Raw genomic sequence first — 21,782 nt, 5'->3', positions numbered from 1 at the left:
ACCTGAAAGGTACAAAACAAGCAGCCCAGCCCTGGGAAGGAAAGAAAACAATGGCAAGGGAAGGAAATGCCACGGGCCCCAGGTTTGAGAGAACACACACAATCTGGTGCTGAAGGGTAGATGGGAGGTGTAAGAAATTCTTCAGGGGGCACCCCATGTTTTCTCTGCAGGAAGTAAAGCTCTCTGCATCCTCAGTCAGATCTTTTTCAAAACAAGTGCTTGTTCCAGAATGCCATCGATGGAGGGGACTGTCGGGACACTGTCGAAGTGTGTTAGCAACACTGTCAGCAGGGGAGGGGAAAGTGTGATCAAATGTCGCTGTTTTTCGAAGCTAAATAACACCGTGATTTCATAAGGAGAAAAAGGTATGTGATTACACGACAGACTAAGCGCTGCTGAAATTCCCTTTCCTAGCCCAAGCTGGTTTGTTTTGTTAAATTGGAAAACACCTGACACGCTTTGACTTTCTTGTACATTTAGCTGCTGTGAAGCTAAAAATAACCAGCCATTTAAGGAAAATGGCATTTGGCCAGAAAACTTGTCTGGCAGGTTTTGACTAGACAAGAATTAAACTGGTGGGATAGAAAGCACAGAAAATGAGGTTTAACCTGGCAAATGTAAAGCAGCTCACACCTGCATGGTTAACAGGGTCCTGTCCTGAGATATACAGATAATTTCTTTTATATGGACAAGACACGTCTGTGTAATAAATGGCACAGAGAGACATTCTGTAGAGCACTGTCAGCTGCTAACGAGATCTTTTTGCTTTGTGTTAGTGTATGGCCTTTGTCAATGGGAGTTGGGTACTTAATTCACTTGGGCCTTCTTAAGTCCCATCTGGGTTGTTCATAGCCACATTCTGACTGGATGCTTGGTCTGTTTTGAGGTTGTGTGGGTCTTGTCATGAGCCAGAGAACGGAGGGGATGGTACGATGGAATAGCCTAATTTTGGCAATTAATTGATCTTTGTCTATTAGCGGTAAAAATGCCCAATGGCCTGTGATGGGATGTTAGATGGGGTGAGATCTGAATTGCTACAGAGAATTCTTTCCTGGGTGTCTGGCTGATGAGTCTTGTCCACATGCTCAGGGTTTAGCTGATTGCCATATTTAGAGTCGGGAAGGAATTTTCCTCCATGGCAGATTGACAGAGGCCCTGGGGATTTTTTTTCACCTTCCTCTGCAGCGTGAGGCACGGGTCACTTGCTGGAGGATTCTCTGCATCTTGAAGTCTTTAAACCACGATTTGAGGATTTCAATAGCTCAGACATTAGTCAGGGGTTTATTACTGGAGTGGGTGGGTGAGATTCTATGGCCTGTGTTGTGCAGGAGGTCAGACTAGATGATCATAATGGTCCCTTCTGACCTTTCAGTCTATGACTCTATGCAGTTGTGCATGAGTGAGGCTTACTGCTTGTGGTGTGGTTTTACAGCTTTGGTTCGGATGTCAGAAACAGGAGGATCAATGCCCCTGCTGTCAAAGGAAAGTGAATGAAGGAGATGGGGTAGGCAGGGACCTGGGGCTGTTGCCTCCTCCTTGGATTTTGAGTGTGGGTGAAATGAACCCCAGAGCTAAAACATGCCTGGCTACAGTTTGGCAAAAGAACTAAATCCATCCTCTTTTGGCTTAAAATTGTTTGTTCCTTTGAAATTGAGATGAAGCAGAACCGGAGTTGGTCACAGGACATGGACCATTCCTCTCTCTGGAGCTTTGCATTCAAACCACCCAGAGCCTCGGCTTTAGTAAAGGAAAAAAACGAACTGATTATATTTTGCAAAGCCAAAACTACCTACCCTTTGTTCACCCCTGCTGCAAATACACCCCCAGGTCCTTACCCTGGCTAGCCTAACTCTGGGCCTTTCTTGGGCAGAGACTGGTGTAGGTTTGGTGATCAGAACAAATGTCAGCAAAGCCTGGTGTGATTTTACCAAATGCTCACTGGCAATGGGATTTGAGGGTGGAGAAGCGTGTTCAGCACTGTACTGTGCCTCAGAAGAGAGTTCTTACTATTATTATCTGTAGTCTTGTGATGCCCAGGAGTTCCAGCCAGGACCTCAGTGTGCTAAGCACAGTACAAACAGAACTAACAGAGGGCCCCTATCTCAAAACTGCTTACAAGTAGAATTGCAAACACTCTGTGCCTGCGGCCATTCAACCTTCATAAACGTGAACCAATTCATTGCATTGCAGCATGAGATCTGTGAGCATCACTGACCACCCAGGGCAATGGCATGGTCCCTTCTGGGATCAGTTAGGCAGCCAATACTCTCATGCTTATCAGGAAGATGTTGCAAAGCATCCCTGAAATCGAGCTGAGTGGGTGAGAGACCTCAGCACGGCCATCTTTTATCTGCCGGTAAAGCCATAGGAGGCAAAGGAAGGGGGCAGATGAGCAGCTGTGATCTGAATAGACAAGGAGGTAACACTGTGAAAAGGCTGTTAGCACTAAATCAAGTGAACAGTAACTCAGTTAATCTCCAAGACATCTCGAACACTTTTTAAAATAGGGTGGCAGTGGGAAATGCTGTAGAGAAATTCATCATCACTAAGGGACCCTTAGTTCTGGTGTTTCATATGACATGTATTTATAGACAATCCATAAAAGTGGAGACCTTTTTATTGCTGATTCTTTTACAGTCCATTGACTTCAATTTTTTTTTCATCTGAGAAAAGTCATGGTGAAGTTCTTGTCAAAAGACCAGGAAGGACACCCCCGTGAAACCTAGGGGAAACGCAGACAGTTGACTGCATTGCTGTCCCCTCACACTGCCGTACCTTGTGGTAATGGTTACATTTGTGTTAGTACAAGAGCTGTATTTCAGAAAGACTTTGGAGCACAATCCCACTGAGTTCAGCCCCATTAATATGATTGACCATTTGCTCCCGATAGCACCGTTCATTCTCTAGCAGCGACCACTGTCGGAAGACAGGCTACTGGGCTAGACGGGCCACTGGCCTGCCCCAGTCTGGCCGTTCCTTTGTTCATTCCCACTGTGCTGAGTAGGGGCGGCCTCAAAGAGCTTACAAGTACCAAGTCAGGATAAAGGTGACCTGGGTTGAAGATACTGGGCTGGAGCTTAGACAAGCTGGGTTCTGTTACTGTCTTTGCCACAGGCTTTGCCTGTGAGGTTGGTGTCAGGGTCTTGGTTCTGCATCTCCACCATGGAGATAACCTTCACTCATTGTCTGTATGACTACTTATATCACTAGCAACTTGAGGCAGAATCTGTCTCTTACTATGTGTCTGTGCAGCTCCTTGCACCGTGGGGCCTTAATCTCAACTGAAGCCTATAGGTACTACTGGAGTACGCGTACATAATAATGAAGCACCAGCTATTACAGAGATCAGGATTTAGACCACGCCGAGAGCTAGGTCTGGCCGATGCAGTTAGCACTAGCACCACGGGAACATGCTAATTAACTCTCCTGGAGTATTCATGTTCACAAGCTGATATTTTCATGTGCAAATGTGCATCTCACAAGCAGCATTTCACCATTTTTACTGACTTTTGAGTAAAAATGTCAAATCTGTCCTCCATATGTTAGTGTTATTTACTGCAAAATTGGCAAATATCCATCTTCAGGGAAAGAAAAAACTGTGCGTACCTCCTTCCTTTCCACCACCCCCACCGGCCTTGTTTGTTTACTTTTAAAAATAAAATCACAGCAAGGTCAGGAATGAAAACTGTTTGGCTTTTCTGGGCGCTTGTGAGAGCCTCAGTTCTCACTGCTTCACTGGGGGTGAGAAGGATTGTTTCACACAATGTGAACAAGGGGGAAACTCTGCTTTGAAATATTAACAAGCTGTTTGTTCTGAGGGTGGCTGAGCTGTTTGCTGAACTGAGGCTCACCTCACTATGGCTGTGTTACTCCTGGGAATGGCAAGCGGAGGTTGATTTTCAGGGTATTTTCCTAAGGTTATTTCTTTTCTGTTGATAGTTTTTCTTATTGCAACCCTGAAAGATTGTCTTTGCCCCGACTCGACTCAAGTGCCGGGTATACATGGAATGAAGCAGATCTCCATAACCCTGGGCTCCACACGCTATTACTGTATCCCCACTTCTCTCAATAGTTCAAGCCCATTTTCCCCATTTCATTAAAATGGAAAAGCTGTGACAATTATTTTCGTAATTAGCTGGCTCTCCAAATTAATGCCAATTACACTGTGTAATCACGATGAAGATTATGCATTAATCAACCCTTCCCAAGCTAGTTATTAGGCTCTGTAAGTAATGATTGTGAAGAACGTATGTGAAGAAAAGACACAGGAGCTAAGAGAGGAAACCATGCCAATCCAGGGGAAAAGGCAGCAGGGAATTTCCAAATGGATGTAGTTGTTCTTTTCAGCACATTTGATTAGACTGAAGAGATTTGTCGTCAGTTGTTTCCCCCCCACACACACACCACCACCACTCCTCCTCCAGGGCCTCTGTGTAAAAGATTATTCTGTCATATATTGCTACCTGTTGGCTCTGTCTAACACCTTAGCAAATGCAGGTATATTTCACATTGCCTCTGTCCCAATGCGTTCTTCAGCCAGCACTGTAATCAGAAATATATTACCTGTGCCTGTCTCCTTTCTCATCGCCTGGCACTAAATTCAAGTTGCTGGGTGGTTGCACAGAGAATCCTTTCTCGAAGTAAAGCCTATTATATCCAAATGGATGTCTGGAGTGTTAATTTATTTGGGATCAAACACTGATAATCTGCACACCGAATTCTACTGTATTCTATCACAGTAAGACACACTCAAAACCAACTCTGAAAGCTCTGAGCTGGGAGAAAACACAATGTCAGCCATTTGCTAATCAATGCAACATGAAGCCAGTTCATTTCAGCATAATGCTAGAGAACAAAATCCTGCTGCTGAAATGTGCTGGGTTGAAAACCTTTGTGCGAAGGGGAAGGGATGAGCCTCACCGATGGGTTTTATTTTTATTATTGTTCATTATTTCTACAGTAATATCTGTGCTTTTGGAGCAGTGCAGACTTTTATAAAGGTAAGTCCCTGCCTTCAGAAGCACAAATTAAGGCTCCAATCCTGCAAATGCTTATGCCTGGGAGTAGCTTTGCATACTCGAATGCTCCACTTGTGTACGCACAGTTTCTGGGATCCTCATATATGTACATACAAGGTGTTACTATCCCCATGTGCAACATGGGGAAACTGAGGCACAAAGAGGGCCAAGAAAATGACCTGCCCAAGAGCAGAGAGCGAGTGAGTGACAAAGCCATTGGTGAGCCTCATCCCTTCCCCTCTGCACATTTGCTGTTCTCTGTTGTTTGTACTGGCATAAATAACTAAGGATCAGTATCCCACCCTTGCGCTTTCACCATACACCTCTCCTGTCCCTGCTGCTCCCCAAACATCTGCCCCTGCTGCCCCACCCCAGTATCTGGTCCCTGGCTGTGCCTTCATTAGGAGCTCTCTATAAGCACTCAGTACTGCTTCCTGGTCAGATCAGCCCCCGACAAGCCGTTCCCTGTCTGACTTCCAAGCTGCTGTGGCAGTGCGAGGCTGAGCTGGTATCAGTAGGTTGAAACCTGTGCTTGGCCTGGCTGGATGGGCCAACGGAGCAGATGGGATGGGATGGCATCTCTCTGAGAGAAGAGTTTTCGTAGCAGGGTATTTTTAATGTGATAATTGAATGAGAGAGACTCCTGAGGATAGATACTGAATCATTAATGTCAATAAGGTGGAGTTTAGCTTTTGCTGGGATGGAGAATGGCTCTGTGGCCCTATGAATATTTCACAAGATAAAAAGGGAACGAGAGGGAGATCTCCAAGCAGCAGTATGGTGTGGAGGCTCCTTTGGGTTGGGGAAGGGACACCCTTTGCTGGCTGAGCAGAGCAGTCTGACGATATTGTCTGAGATACAAGAGTAGCAAGCACTGCTAGAGGACAAGGATCTAGGGGTCAGGGAATTCAGAAACAGGGGACCGTACAGCATTGAGGACTGCGGATAGCGTTTCCAAGATCACTTGGTTGCACCTGTCCCCAGTTGGCAGTGACCAGAGGTTATTGCCAGAGAGTTGTGCTTCTTTCTTATGCACTCCATGCATCTGAAGCAGTGGGGGTTTTACCCACGAAAGCTTATGCCCAAATAAATCTGTTAGTCTTTAAAGTGCCACCAGACTCCTCATTGTTTTTGTGGATACTGACTAACACAGCTACCCCTCTGATACTTGGTACCAATTTTATGCCATCTGTAAAACATAAGAATTATCTGCCCTAAACTCAATAAAATCATGTGCCCACCTAGTTCAGTATCCCGTCTCTAGCAGCTGGTGCTGGCCACTGTCAAAGAGGAGGGTATAAGAAACTGATAACCTGCCCTTAGAGTAAATTCCTTCCTGTCCCCCAATCTTTAGAAGCTGGTTATGCCCTGAAGCAGGAGAGTTAAGAGCCCTTCCAAAACTGGGGGAAATGTTTGTTTGTTTTTTGAATCCTTGCTATATCAACTCTGGACATTAAATGTTCCTTTTTTTTTCATCTCACTAAGCTCTTGGCCTCAGTGACATCTTGTGGCCATGATGTCCGCAAGCTGAATGTATATTGTGCAGAAAAATCTTTCCCCTGATCCATTTTCAACATGGTGTGGGGGAAGTTTGACCTATTAAGTTACTGGCCTGTGGATGAATTAGGGAATCTCTACACTGCAATTAAACACCCGGGGCTGGCCTGTGTCTGCTGACTCCGGCTTAAGGGACTCAGGTTAAGGGGCTGTTTACTTGCTGTATATACATCCTCCTAGGGGCTTCAGTCCCAGTTGCCATCAGACTGGCACTCCTGACCAGCACCAAATTAATATGAACATGTCTAGACAGTGTGGTTTGGACCTGGAAGGAGGAGGCAGGTAGTTTCTTAAATACCAGTAGAGCTGATAAGGTGTCTGCCATCTCTAACGGAACATTGCAAAGGCTTTCCTAAATCGAAGAGGAAGGCTTGCTTCCAGCTAATGAACCTGGAGACCATCTGTTACCAGCTGCATTTGCGGAGCTCATTCATTCATTAAGTGTTTTGATTTGCGTGTTATCAGACAGAGTCAGGTTTGTGTGTCTTACCAGGGCTCTTTAGGGGCAAAAGATTGTTCCTACATCGCTGAGACAAGGATATACAATTACATAATTTACGCCCTCACTCAGTCACTTCAATTAGAGAGGCTGCCAGTGGGGAATTGAGGACAAGACTTACAAATGCAGAGCCAAGAAAGCTAGCGACACCATGACATGAGCTCGCTGCCGTTGGGGAAATGGAATGGCATTAACAATTTCCAAACATGGAAAAGCATGCGTTCAAGCCGTGCATTATTGAGCAGTGCAGGCTGTAGTTGGAGGCAAACTCAGAAGTTTCTGCTTGTCTGAACTAAGGACTTGGAGAGACAAATTCAAGGAGGAAAAAAATAAAGATGGGGCAGAGGAAACTTAAAAAAAAGGAACGACAAAGAGGGAACTTAAGGATGAGCAGAAAGCAGCTGGAGATTTCACTCCCAATTCTTGTATTGATTATAATTCTGCATTATTCACACAGCACAATGACTGTGTATGGGGAAAGTCAACACACCAATTGCCTCAGTGGTGGAGAATCTAAAACATAAGACATCACAGCATGGCAGGAGGTAGGGCCCAGAAGGAGAAGCCAAGGCAGCAATTCCTGGTCACTGTCAACTTGGACCATGTTCCAGTTGGTGACTTAGAATGTAAAGGCTCCAGATTGTGTTCCCAGAACTCTGCAGCGTGGGAAACCATTTAACTGCTGCAGGAGAATGTTCAAGATTAAAAAAAAAAAAATCTGTTCCAAATGGGGACAAAAATTCAAAATCTAAAAAAAAAAAAAAAAATTGTGAACCAATAATGTGAACAAAATTTCATTTTGGTTTAACTTTGACCTTTTAAAAAAAGTTTACTCTTGTTTAGTATAAATTAGCTAAAATTTCAAAACAAAATGTTGTTTCAAAACAACTTGAAAAGCAAAAAAATATTTTTTTAAATGTCAGAATTTCCCATTTTGATGACTTTGAAACTTTGTTTTTCATTTTTTTTTCAAATTTGGAGATTCACTGAAACTGACCCTTTCCTGTGAACTGTTTTGGTTTTAAAAAATTGGTGTTTTCCAGCAGAAAAAACGTTTTGTTGGAAAATTCCTGACCAGTTCTCCTTACGCTCCACACCCACTTTATTCTTATCCTCCTAGCAACAGCTGGTTGGAAAATATCAGTTCTGTAGTCAAAATGCCTTTTGTTTAAATGGAAAAAAATTCAACCCGCTCTATCCTGGCCTCTGTAGCCTTTCTCTCTGATGTTGATTGAGGCTCTAATATCTAATCTCAAATAGTCAGGGGAAGGAGAAGGGGACAGAAAGTGGAGGATGGCAAAACAGGGCAGGATAGGGAGAGAGAAACTTATGAAAAAATATTTCCAGAATTGTTTCTATCTCTGAGCATCCCTGGTTTCAGCCCCAACATAAGCTACCAGCATCTCCCCAGCAGTAAAAAGGGAACCAGGGAAACCTTCCTTCTCAGAGAGGCCCCGTTTCTTGATTTTAGGTGTCTCCATAATCTGACTTGCCTTCCCTGCCTGCCGTCTCTGGGCTGGGTGCTCAAGTCAAAACAGAATGTGAACAATCATATACGCAGCAGTGAGCGGCTGGGCTCCCAAACTCCCCTGAGCTTCCTAGGGAAATTGAGTTTGGAAGACATGGAAGTTCCCACTCGCTGATAAATCCAGGGGAGACGTGGCTGTAGCCAGTAGTGTAGATAAGCGTAAATGCGGGTAAAGGGAGATTAGTTTACCTCCTTCTTTTTTTACCACTGGCTGTAGTCCTAATGTAGCTTTGCAATGTGTCGGCTTTTCCCAGGAGTTTGTCTCTGGACACGCTGTGGGAGAGGGTGCTCCTGAACCTTCATGTTGTTGGTAACTATTTTGGTCCTGTCTTGCAGGAGGAATTTTCGAGTATGCAGATGGCCCCAACGCCCAGGTTATGAGTGCCGAGGAGCAAGCCTTTAGATTTTCTGCCAATATTATCAATAGAAATAGAACTTTGTTGCCTAACACAACATTAACCTATGACATTCAGAGGATACACTTCCATGACAGCTTTGAAGCCACTAAGAAAGGTAAGTAGATATCATGTTTCCCCATCTGATGGAGAATTGGCTTGAGCAGAGGCAGACTGCTCTCTGCTCACCTGCTGAACATGTAGCCAGGAGTCTGAAGGTCTTTAATGGCTTTATTTAATTATTTATTTTAAAAATGTCATCTCTTCTACCCATTTCCATTTTACTCCATGTCAGCTGAAGCTGCTAAGGCTCAGATCACCTACAAGTGACTGATATATGCATGTGGCAAAAATAAATATGAGTATTGCGACCAGCGACAGTAACAATGCACTGCTGGAGACATCATGTATATACCCACTTGGATGACATCTTTGGCAGCATCCTTCCTGGAAGTACATCACTTGGTGTGCATGGCAGGGAGGGAGATTAGAACCTACCTGGAATGCTACAAAGGTTAACAACACAGGGCTCCACTGATACAGGTGGACCCCATAAAATCTTGGCCCTGCATCTCCCAGAGGAATCTGAGTAACCACTGCATTCAGAGCTGCTCACGTTGCTTTCTCTGAATTGGGGCTTACACACAGGCACATATTTTTTAAATAACCTGACCACAGTGAGAAAAGGTGGACAGCTGCAGGAGCCTCAAGCCAGCCAGACTGGAGCTTCCTCGTCTTCTGTAGCCTGGGCAATAGTTTCTTTATTAAAACGAACACACAAAGGAACAGGTGTTGAAGCCCACTATATTTTCATGCAGATGTTTCCATTTAATTGAACTTCATGCAATAGGAAATTCCAAGATGCCACCAAAGGTGTTGATGGCAGAAACTAGAATAATCCTGACTCTCACTCATCGGGATTCTCCCACTTCAGGTGGAAAGTGGCCACCACTTTACTGGATTTGATGAATATCTTTTCCTAGAATTCTCAGGACCATTGTAGCACCCAGTATGTGCAGGTCTATTGCCTGTTTCTACAGCTGAGTTGACTGAAACACCAAGGGGTCAAGTGAATTCCAGATCAAAAGCCTTGTAAACTGGATGCTCAGCCATGCACCTCCCAGCTCCTTATCCTATGCCAGTCACTAGACTACACAACTCCTTCACCCGCTAACCCTACACAGCTAACCTATTTCTCTTCCAACTCTCAAGTTTGCAAGGCTCTTGAGCAGCTCCACTTAGACATGATATTAATGGAATATGACAAGTAAATAAAGTTATGTTTTTAAGCCTCTCCTTCATGTTTAATTGATGTACCACTTCCTGGTGCATTTGCATTGCTAGGTAAAGGCTGGGAACAGTATCCAATGAAACAGAGTCCCCCCTCCCCCACCCCACATTACACATTAGAAGAAGGGTAAAACTTGAGCATTGAAATGATGGGTTGTGCCGTTATGAAATGCTTCTTGCCTGTTGTGGTTTGTGTGGATGTTCTGTCATGTTTGAGGTGACGGTTTGGTGAACTTTTTAAAAGCACAGAAGTGTGGAATAGTAACGGTGGACCCTAAAAAGCTTAGAAATTGGATAAACATGGAAAAGTTTGTCTGCCCATCACATATCTCTAGTGTAGAGGGATTGCACCTCCCTTCGCCCCACCGCTGCAAGTCATTATTGTTATTGGATGCCAATTGATTTGAGCTGCTAGTGAGTGAGGTCCAGAGGGCGGGAGGGGGAAACTGGATGGCACAGCAAGTGCTCTGGTTGTGGTTTACCTGTTAGCTTGTGAGGGTGATGGATTAGCTTCGGGGGCGGGGGGAAAACCTGCTCAGCAAAAGTATGACTCTGTCCGAATTCACAGACCAGAGAGGCATCAATAGACAAAGCTGGTAACTGATTGTCACAGAGTCTACCAGGAATCAAGGCTGATATTTGCTTTTTTCAGGGGGTTTTATCTTGGAAGGTCCCCTAGGTTTTGTGACCCCTGCACTGTGCTAGGCTGAAGTGTAAGTATCATGTTTATCTTCACTGAAGCATTAATTTTTTGCTGGATGTTAAACCACACAGGAACGAATAGAGGGGCACTCGTGCGCGTGCATACGTGAGTGTGCAAGTGACCATATGTGCGCACACTCCCTACCTGTCAGGAAGTGGCGTGGTTTCTGCCTTGCCAAATGGAATGTAGCTTGTACGCCCCAAGATGCAAGCTTCTGCACAGTGTCGGTTCTATGCTTATAACACAGGTGATGACATTCAGTTCATTCGCCCCCCAAGCCTGCTCTCATTACATCAGAGAGAACTTCCACTGACTTCAGAGAGCCTTTTGTCTGAGCTGCTAGTACTGGACCAGGCCAATAAAGGCTAGCTTATTCCATTTGGTAATTTATCTAGTGGCTTCCCTACACAGAGGATAAGAACCTACTACTGCCAACGGCTAGCAGACGTAGTCCTTTGAGCCTTATGGTTTTTGTACTGAAGATCTAGAGTTCTGTCCCCTCTGGTGACCTATGGTGTCACTTCCATACCCAATATGATTGAATTTCTGGCCCCATTGTGGCAAAACTTTCTGGCTTCAGTGGGGCCAGGATGTCACCATATATCTGATAACTCTCTGAGCAGAGCAGCATGGAGGAGTAAAATACCCTGCTCTGGGGCTCAATCCTCAATCCGGTCCCCATGCAGCAAAGCATGCAAGCAAGGGCCTGATATTCCGATGGCCTCGCTGAGCTCCGTGTCAGCTGGTATCCCAATAGAAAGGGGCTGTTCACATGTGTAAGGGCTAGAGGGTTAATCCTGTAAGTGTTAGCAAGTCTCTCAGTCTAAACCATTGGTCACTGCTGAGCTTGACACAGATAAATATATTTTATTTTTAAAAAGGAATTGCTGTATGCATTTCAGAATGAAATAATTTGTGTGTTATTTAATGTAATGAAAGAGTCAAAGCCCCAGTCTGTGCTAAGCATCTGCAAAACATCTGGATTTTAAGCTTAAATCATGCATTCACAGTAAACTAAATGAAACCTGCAAATCAAAATCCCAAAATCTCACCAGCCATCCACCCGTTTTCTGGCCACTGAAAATATATTGAATACATCACAGATAATTTTTGTATGAAAAGAGAGGTGTGGGGGAGATGCTTCCAGACCGCCAATGGCTATGGTAAATTTCAGTCGCATGGGATTCAAACCAGTAGGGAGCCCAGAAAAATGGACATTGTTTATCATGCAAATAGGAATCAGTCCTTTTCCATACTGAGCTGATTGGGAAATAAGTGGTTTCTTTTTCTGTGAAAATTTCTGGTTTGTCTTTAAAAATCCCAAACCCCAAACTCCCATATCTTAGGTTTTCAATTTTTTTAATGCAAAATTTAGAAGAACATTGACATTTTTTATGAAAATTTCAGTTTTGTCAAAAAGCCGTTTTTCATTTTCAAAACAATTCAGTGGGAATTTTTTGCCCAGCTCTATATTTATACCAGTCACTGCCCAAGTGACCCTCATACAGGGCCTAATTCTGTTCTCAGTCTCCTTAAGTAGTAATTACTCCTGCAAGTAATCCTGCAAAGATCAATGGAGCTACTTGCTAAGGGCTGCTGGGAGCAGGTGAAGGTGGCAGCGTCAGGCCTTGGAGAATGTCTCATCACTGGAGCTTGGCTTTATGGTCACTCTTGATGAGATAGGAGAGGGCTCTGTGACCCAGCGCTGTTGATAGGATAGTGCCATTAACTAAAGAGCAGTCAGTGTTATCACCGTGCAGAGCTGGGATTAAAAAATGAAATATTTGTGTGTAAGGAAAAAATCCTGAAAATCTCAAGCCTTTGTACATTCCCTCAGCTGTATCAGGCTTGGATAATCATTCCTTGATCTAGAACCTGACCTGTCATCTCTCGTCTGTCTATAGAACCTCACCTGCCTCTCTGCCTCTCCTCTCTGTTCCTTTCTTTTCTAATATTTATATTTTGGTTGGTCCCCAGAGGCTTCTGTCTGTCTGTCCGTCCATCCCCATACATGCCACTGTCTCTCTCTCCATGTGCCAAGACAAAGCCCCAGCGCTGTGCTGTTTGGGATATGACTGGGTTAGTGACACGCTCTGGATGGGCTTGTCTCCCCCAGTGTCAATCAGTCCCAGGAGGGATATTGTCTGGTGTATTGACAGCCTCGATCCCTTTCTATTGCAGCCTGTGACCAGCTCGCCCTGGGGGTTGTAGCAATATTCGGGCCTTCTCAAGGCTCCTGTACCAATGCAGTTCAGTCTATTTGCAATGCACTGGAAGTCCCCCATATACAACTTCGGTGGAAGCATCACCCTTTGGATAACAAGGACACTTTCTATGTCAACCTTTACCCCGACTATGCTTCTCTCAGCCATGCCATTCTGGACCTTGTACAGTATTTGAAATGGAGGTCAGCTACCGTTGTTTATGATGACAGTACAGGTAGGTGAAGGGGGAGCGAAGCAGCTCATCTATTGTGGGTTCCATTTTGGGACTTTTCCCATGCGCCCTGGTGGAGTAAAATCATGTTATGTGCAGTGAGACAGGGACAGATCCGAATTCCTCCTGAACTCACAGCAGAAGTGCACAGGGTTCTTTGGAATACGTCTAAAGCTTTTACAGACTTGTCAATCAGCTAGCCTTCATCACCAGGGCTGCCGACAAGGGCCAGATGAAGGATGAAGTTCTCGGCCAGTGTAAATTGGTGCCACTTCACTGAAGGCAGCGGCGCAGTGTCAATTTACATGAGCAGAGAATTTGGCAGGTAGTCTTGCCACTGAGGGCACAAAGCTCCCACTAATGGCATAACTGAGCCTACAAAGCCCTTGTTGTCTGGCTCATGCCATAGAATGCACCTTACAAACATTTGCAGGTAGTCGGAGCTGTTGATAGTGGAACAAAGCCCAGCAAAGCACCTGCTCTAAAGATAAAATCATGTTGGGTCGCTTGTGCAAGACAATTTCATGAAACCAGCGAGTTTCCTTAGGGGAAGTGCTGAGGAGAATGCCGTGTGACACTGCTGTTGGCTAACGTGGCTCCCTGTATATTCCCCTCCGTGACATGTTCAAATGCACTTCTTCCATTTTGCACGAGGACACTTGCCATTGTCTCTTCCCCCTTTGCAACGGCCTTCTACTGGGTTTCTTCTTGCAACGCTAGATCCCACGAACTTTCACCAGCTGTGGCCGGCATGGCATTGTGCTTTCTCCAGAGGAAAGAAATGAGTGCACGGGTAGAAAGAAAGTCTCCGATTATTTTCTTTTTCTGCCCACAGTTATGGCCGTAATATAATATGATAGAGATGAGATTCTTCTCTTCAGATTGGAATTAATTACCCCTAAAGACTCAGTTTGACTCAAGTCTCATTTAATTGGACTTTCTTTTTCTTTTTTAATCTATACACAGTAAATGAAACAGATTTTTGAGTTGTTGGCTGGCTGGTTGTCATGCTCTCTTTTCCCTCAAACACGGGCTCTTAATTTGCAGGGGCATGACCCCAAAGTTGTAGGGGGTCATGACTGCCCTGCCAATCCCACCTGGCCAAATGGTAGGGGGAAGGGCGCATCTTGGTTAGATCTCAGTTAGATGGAAGGTGGGTTATTAGGAATGGGGTTTCTGATATGATAAAAGTTGGAAAACAATTGCCCTAGATGTGGTTGAAATTTAAAACCATGGCCCAGCTGCATCCTTTGTTTTGGGTAGACATTTAAAAAATGCTAAATATTAGGGGGTGGAGGGAGGAAGGGGAATGATTTCGTGAAATCAAATTGTGAATGAAAATTAACAGTTGCCCAGTAAAAGTTTGTGGAGGAGCCTGGAGCCCAGTGGATGTGGAAGGGACCCGCTGCTGGCAAGAGCAGCCCGTCCTGATAATGCTGTGCATTTTGTCTTTTTGAAACGCTGCTCTCTAAGGCCTGATACGGCTGCAGGAGCTTATCATGGCCCCATCAAGGTACAACATCCGACTGAAGATCCGCCAGCTGCCCATCGACACGGAGGACGCCAGGCCCCTGCTGAAGGAGATGAAGAGGGGCCGGGAGTTCCGCATCATCTTCGACTGCAACCACTTGATGGCAGCTCAGATCCTCAAACAGGTGAGCTCCGGAAGGGCTGCAGCAGGAGGGGTCCTTTGGAAAGTGGGAAGCCTCTGGGAATTCATGCTCATGCAATGATGATAATCCAGCTAAGGCATCTGTGGTGTACCCCTGCAGGTAAAGTCCTTTACAATAAATACGGCACTTTTGCAGTGGCAAATGCTTTGCTTAGGCTCTTTGGGGCAATGTTCTGAGGCTAGAGTTAAAGCTACTTCCTCTACATTTGGTTCTTGCACCTGGAAATAGAGGTTTTGTACAAAGAACTATGCTACAAGGTCATGCTGTGGTGCAGAGCACACAGAGAACACCAAAGCTAGGGCTGCACTGGTAACCCCCACCGGAGCAATGGAGCCTTGCTCCCTGCTGCAAGGGTAATGGAGACCGTGAGTCCAATCTGCTCGTCCCCTGCAACTTCTGCAGGCCTTTGCACCCGTGCGAAGTGCCTGTCAAATCCCACCAGATTGCAATGGCAGGGTTCTGCTCCCACTTTGAATTAGTGCGGTGGGAGAGGAAGAAGACTGTGCAAGACACAGGAACAGCGCATCGCACGTCACACGTTTGTGCAAAAGGGACCCAGACCCTTTCTGTTAAACAACAGCAACTTTCCTGTGTTATTCCCTTCTGGGAGACTTTAGCAAACATGCCAATTAACCCACACGCAAGCCTGACCTGCAGCTTTTGCATCCCGTGTCAGGACAAGTGCTCTGAGTTCACCTATTGCACTGGACTCATTTGCAATGCAAAGCAGCAGAGGAATCCTGCCAAGCTGCCCCATTAAATAACATAGATATAGGGCACGTTTTCCAAAAGTGACTCCTGCTTTTTGGGTGTCCAGTGTGAGATGCCTTAACGCAGTCTGATTTTCAGAAAGTGCTGAGCACCTGCTCTCTTCAAATCAGGCCCCTCGGAGGTGGCCCAGGTTGGGCACCCTGGATCACGAGTCACATTTGAAAATCTGGGTCCCAGTCTATTTAACACATTCATTAAAAATATCCCCATAGCGATGATGGCATCAAGGCAACTCATAGTTACCCTGGGCAATCCTTTTAAACCCCACTAGCCCACGACGGACTATCCCAACAGCTTCAGCACCACCGAGAGCACATAGGAGACCATCCCATTCCCAGGAAGCAGGTGTGCAGTTTCTTGGGGTAGCACCAGGGAGTTAAAGTATTTACTGTTTTATCCTCTTGCATTATAAGTTCACCTGAGAAAAGTCTTTGTCGCCAGGTGTCTCTGGTCTCAGTCTTTCTGATCACGAGTTTACAATCACATGTGTTCTCTGAACTTCCAACTTTCTCTCTCCTCCTCCTTGGCAGCTGTCTGTGACTGGATTGCTGAACTCCTGCTCTGCACAGTTCTACCTTTCCTACAGCTCCCACTCTCTTCTCCTCCTGGTGTTTGTTGATAACCTCTCTGCCGTTCTGCGGGTTGTTTTTTGCTTTATTTCTTTATAAAAGCAGAGGCATTTTCTGCCTTCAGACTCAAGCATCACACCAGCATCTGATGGCAGGACTGGGCCCCAGCACATTAACATTTGCCATCATGGATGACTCAGAGAATTACAGCCTCATTGCTTTGGGGTTGAAATCTTCTGCTGAGACCAAAGACCTGATTATTTTTGCATTTCTAGCATCATGTTTTTTAAAGACATCCAGGTCAAGGAAAGGAATTAAGGGAAAACTTTGGATTCTGGGTTTCTAGGCCCTGCGATCTGGATTGGCCCGTCCTCTCCATGTTCCCTAACCCCCCGCTTCTTTTCAAACTGTCCTTCTCTTCCTCTGAGCTAAACTCTGCCCTAGTAATTGTAGCAGAACCAAACAGAAAGCAGAGAGAAGCAAACATCCCCCAAGGTCAAAACCCCAAACCTCCCTTCTATTTGAAAACCTTTCCAGGAGGATTCCTTTCCTAGATAAACTAGAGCTATGCCCTGTTGCAAGGGGAATGGATTTGGTAATTTACTCCAGGCTCTTTCTCGTCCAAAAGATTCAGTGAATTATTCATTCAGTCTAGTTTTATTAATATCCATCCCGGCAATGATGTGTGGGAGTCAGCGTTTATATGGACTCCTGCTTCTTCGTCTACCCTGATCCCTTTTGCATCTCACAGATTAGCTGTAGAAGGAAACACTAAAATATTGCATCCATTAACTGGACACTGCTTTACACCCTGTGCTTCAAAGATGCTGACATGCTATTTCCCCCAGACTAAAGGCGCTAAGGCAGCTATGAAAAAAAATAGCTATTTGTTTCTCTGGGTATCTGCAGCTCCTGCTTCCTGCCAGAAACTGTCTCGCCCTTCATTCCATCCAACTATTAAGATCTACTACAATGCTTCTTGGAAATAGTAAACATTGCCCTGGGTGCCAGATTTTGCTCTGACTATTTCTGGAGCAATCCTTTCAGCCCATCAAGCAGTTTTAAATGTATACTAATGGATTTGACTTCATTGATAGAATAATACAGAACGACTGAGTGGCTTCCTTCCATTCTCCTCCCGCCCTGGACTTTTTCTGACCCCCAAATATTTCTAATTAGAGTCTCAAATGCTAATTATAATCCTCCGTTGATTGTCATTTTTTTAAAATGAGTTGTATGAATGTGGTAGGCACCAAAGACCCACGCTAGCAGCAACAGATGGAAATACACAGCAATGCCAATACAAATTTAAGGAATAAAAAGCTTTACACTTCACCTTTTAAGATCAACACAAGGCAGCATTACTCTGGTGGTGGGCTGTTTGTCTGCCTAGATTTCCATAATGTTGCCTATTGCCGTGGTATCTGGAGGACCTTCCTCAAGAAGTAAACACAGCCATATCTTTCTCCCTCTGTCCCAGCCAGGCCAGCAGCGGTCAGCTGATTGTCAGTGTTGGGATTTCATGTGGTATAGGACGTGTGGGGATGCCCAGGTATTGTAGTAAAATCTCTGGATTTTTCTTACTTCTGGAGCACCATGCCCCACTGAAGTCAATGAGATCTGAATGTGCTCAGTACCTGTTTAAAACAGGCCACAAGGGTCATAGGCCTTGATTCAGCAAGGCATATAAGCATATGCTTATGTCCCAGGAACTTAAAGTTAAGCACATGCTTAAGCACTTTGCTGAATCATTCCAGAATCCAAATGTGTTTCCTGTTTCATCTCTCTCTGCATGTATCAGCCCATCAGGTGTTTTTCTTTCACGGTTTCTTCTAGACAGTTTTACCATACATCTTGCTAACCCTCTTTCCCCCCCACTCTTCTTAAGGCCATGGCAATGGGAATGATGACGGAATACTACCACTTCATCTTCACTACTCTGGTAAAGTATCAAATCAATGCAACTCCTTTTACTGTCCCACTCACTGTGAATGAAATGTGAGCGGATGCTGCATGTAGTTAGTGAGCCGTACGGAATGCTTTTTTCTGGGTGTGTCAGACAGCTCCAGGACCCTGGAGGGGCGGGGTGGACCTGTATTAACAGAACAGTGACTAGGAGGTTTTACTTAGCTTTGGTCTAAAGTCATTTATTTTTTCATTTAAACCGGCCTTCTCACTGAAGCATCATGGAGCTGTTCATGTTAACAGACACGCTGATTCTCCTCTCACGTATGCTGCTTTTCACCCGTGTAACTGCATTTACTTCTCTGGAGTTACTCCACATATACACGAGTGGCGGCAAGAAGAGAATCAGGCCTGCACTATTTATTCAACTTCTCTTCCTCCTGTAACTTTGATCTCGGTGCGACTGCTCACACGCTGAAAGCTGAGCATGTGCACAAGGGCCTTAGCCATTGTGGATGGGATTTGTGGGTGCTGAAATTCAATAGGTGTTGGGAACCTCCCTGCCTGATGCTCTTTTGAGAACCGCAGCATAAGCCTCCTTGCTCTGGTAGATATTTCAACACGGCAGATCATTTTGCATGAGAAGAATTCAACTTGAAATGATCTTCAATCTCATTAAACATGGGCTAGTTCCCCTGCGACTCCAGGAGGCATTTTTCTTGGCATGTGTTTGTTTGTTTGTTTTAATTTAGGGTGTTATTGTCTGGGACTCTCCTGAATTTGGCATGATGCTAAAAAAAACTCATGTATCTTTCCCCTTCAGGAAAGAAACATAATAAACTAACCCTTAACATTTGCAAAACTTATTTTTCAAATACAAAAGACATTTTAATTACTCCTACTGCCATTATCTATTCCAGGCAGCTTTAAGCAGTTCCCAGATAACCTCCTATTAATCAGTCCCAGCTCAGCCTATAGTACATCTCGTGTGTAGGTAAAGCCTGGAGGTGGGGGAAAATGATAATAAATTAATAAATAAGCAATCACAATTAATGCCACTTTCCTGAAATAACAGTTATACCATGGGAAAGACGTTTTAATCTATTGTTCCTGAAGGCAATGTTTTCCTAGCTTACAATGCACATTCTCCAGCTTCGACCGTACTAGACCCATGAATTGGTCTCTAATGTTATAGGGAATGTTTCTGAAAGGTCCCTAGTCAGTGCTGAGTGCACCGTACCAACACTGGGCTGGAAAGCGTCACCATTTTGCCAAACAGCAAAGCTGAGTTCAACCTGTCGGGCCCCCTCGTGATCTTCCTTCTAACAGACATGGGAGCCGGCAAGATGCCCCACGAAGCTGTTGTCTGGTGTCAGGCATAGCCCCTGCTGCCACATGAGTTAGGGTTTGATCCTGCAAGGTGCTCAGCACCCTCAGCTCCCGTTGGGGTCAGCGGGACTTGGCACCTCTAGAAGTGGTTCCGCAGCTTGTAGGATTGTGCGGCGCCCGCCCGTACAAAGAGACGTCTCCCTAACGCAGCTGTTGGAGGGTAGGTAAGGAAAGCTGGGGACTCGAACTATGAGTGTCCTTAGAATCCGTGCACCGAGTTCAGAGTGAAAGAACGTGCACAGGGCAGCATCGCAGGTAGGCGCATACACCAGCAGAGGAGCTAGAATAAAGGGGGAAGAGGGCTGATGTTCTGCTGCTTACTCCACTCATCCAGCTGAGCTCACGATCTCCACTGCACATTGGGCTGCTCTGAAGAGGGCTAAGGCTTAACGCTGATGCAGTCTGATTGCTGGAAGAATGAGGAATACGAAAACTGTTCCCCCGGGGTCGAGCAATAGACTAATAAACCCATAGTCTGAGATAAAGATGATCTTAACCATCCAAACCCCGCTGCGATTAAACATCCACACTCTGAGTTCAGTCACCTGGCATCATTTATGAGAAGACACTCAAGTCTGATTTTTCAGCCTGCTCTTTAACCGAATCTCTGTTTTTTTACCTAAAATGTTGCAGGTGAAAAATTGATAATGCAGTTCTTTGTGGGCGTGATTGGTGACTGGACCTGCAAACATCTACATGGCATCAGCTGTGCACTTTGAGGGTGCAAAATAGGAGGCCAGCATTTAAAAATAAAATCAGGCCCTAAAGGCTTATTAAGGCCCAATAGCTGCAACGATTCCCAGTTCTTCTACTGAGCGTGCAGTCATAGAGGTCTGGAATTCGCTGGTTTCATCACACACTGATTATGATTCTGCATTTGGGGCCAATGCTCTGTTAGCTGTTCCATACATTACAAATTCTGCTTGCGGGAGAGTGAGCCATCAGGGTCAGCCTGTGACTTCACCAGAAACCACGTTTGCATGGTGAAGCTGGTTCCTGTTGGGTGTCAGGAGAGATAAGTGTCTCGCCACTAAGATGCACAAAGGCATAAATATCTCAAGTCCTTGCTTCCTCATTGAGAGATTCCCTGTCGTCTCCTGGATGAATCCCCTTAAGGAGTTGCCAAGCTTATTCCTAAACTCAATGCATGCTTGGGCAAAGCTTCCTTACCCGGCAGAGTTCTGGCCTCGCTAACTCTTCCCAGTGCTGCTCTTGAACAGCTAACGAAATCCCAGCAAATTGCTACAGGTGCTATTAACATTGCCCAGGAATCTCCCAAGCTGCGGCTGTGTGTTTGCAGTATGCTGCCTGTACAGGCACACTGGCCAATCCAGGAAACATCTTTAACTCCCCCTTGGGCAGAATGGAATTGTGTGGCTGAAGTGGCATATTGCATGGACCATCTCTCTCCTGCATTGAGCATGTACCCAGTGATCCTTGCCTCATTGCACAAGCAAGCTGGGCCAGATGACTCACACAGGGACTGCCAGAGACTATCAGACAGAAAAACGAGACTTCACCAGCAGGGGATCGATTAACGGTTAAAATATAACCCAACTTTTCAAAATCCCTTCTGGGAACAATAAACCTATCCCCATCCTTATCGCTTCAGCCCCCGTGAGCCATAGCAGGGAGACCTCATTGCTACCCACAATAACAAAGTGTTGCCAGAAAAGAAGGCACTGGCCCGTGTGGGTGGACACTGAGGCTGGGATTAATAGGGTGGAAATTCCCCGTGAACAGCCATTCACTCTACATTCTAGAAATGCCCTCTCCTTAGACAGCCCCTGTCACCACAGCGATAAGGGAGGGTTTACGAGGCGAAATGACAACAACAGTCGCTCCCTTTCTCCCTTCCCAGCTGGAAAGAGAAATAGTTTGCTGAGTTCCTCGGGCTCCCTGTGTTTGCATGGGCGAGTTGTGTACGTGTGCAGAGGACAGGGTACGTGAAGAAACTGCTGAAGCTGAAGAAATGAGGCCTGAGAGTGGCTGGATCCCAGGTGTTAGTTCTTTCTCAGGGCGGTGAGCTCCATAGCCTGGGGACATCTG

General features: G+C 45.4%; 1 protein-coding gene across 11 annotated transcripts in view; it reads left to right on the top strand.

Moving 5' to 3' along the window:
* GRIK3 (glutamate ionotropic receptor kainate type subunit 3) overlaps positions 1–21,782 on the top strand; it is a 118,013-nt gene that overhangs the window by 16,723 nt on the left and 79,508 nt on the right. For 9 of the 11 annotated variants that reach the window (XM_039511552.1, XM_039511555.1, XM_039511558.1 and 6 more), the window contains 4 exons: positions 8,939–9,115; positions 13,172–13,429; positions 14,900–15,081; positions 18,328–18,381. In XM_039511552.1, coding sequence (XP_039367486.1) covers positions 8,939–9,115; positions 13,172–13,429; positions 14,900–15,081; positions 18,328–18,381 — 671 coding nt within the window. Of the gene's footprint in view, positions 1–228; positions 366–8,938; positions 9,116–13,171; positions 13,430–14,899; positions 15,082–18,327; positions 18,382–21,782 lie in introns of all 11 variants that reach the window. The other 2 variants (XM_039511557.1, XM_039511553.1) reach the window with 2 other exon arrangements.

The sequence above is a fragment of the Mauremys reevesii genome, linkage group 23 (genome assembly GCF_016161935.1).
Source record: "Mauremys reevesii isolate NIE-2019 linkage group 23, ASM1616193v1, whole genome shotgun sequence".
Taxonomy (NCBI): domain Eukaryota; kingdom Metazoa; phylum Chordata; order Testudines; family Geoemydidae; genus Mauremys; species Mauremys reevesii.
Note: the sequence above shows the minus strand (reverse complement) of the source record. Positions and strands in the feature narration are given on the sequence as shown.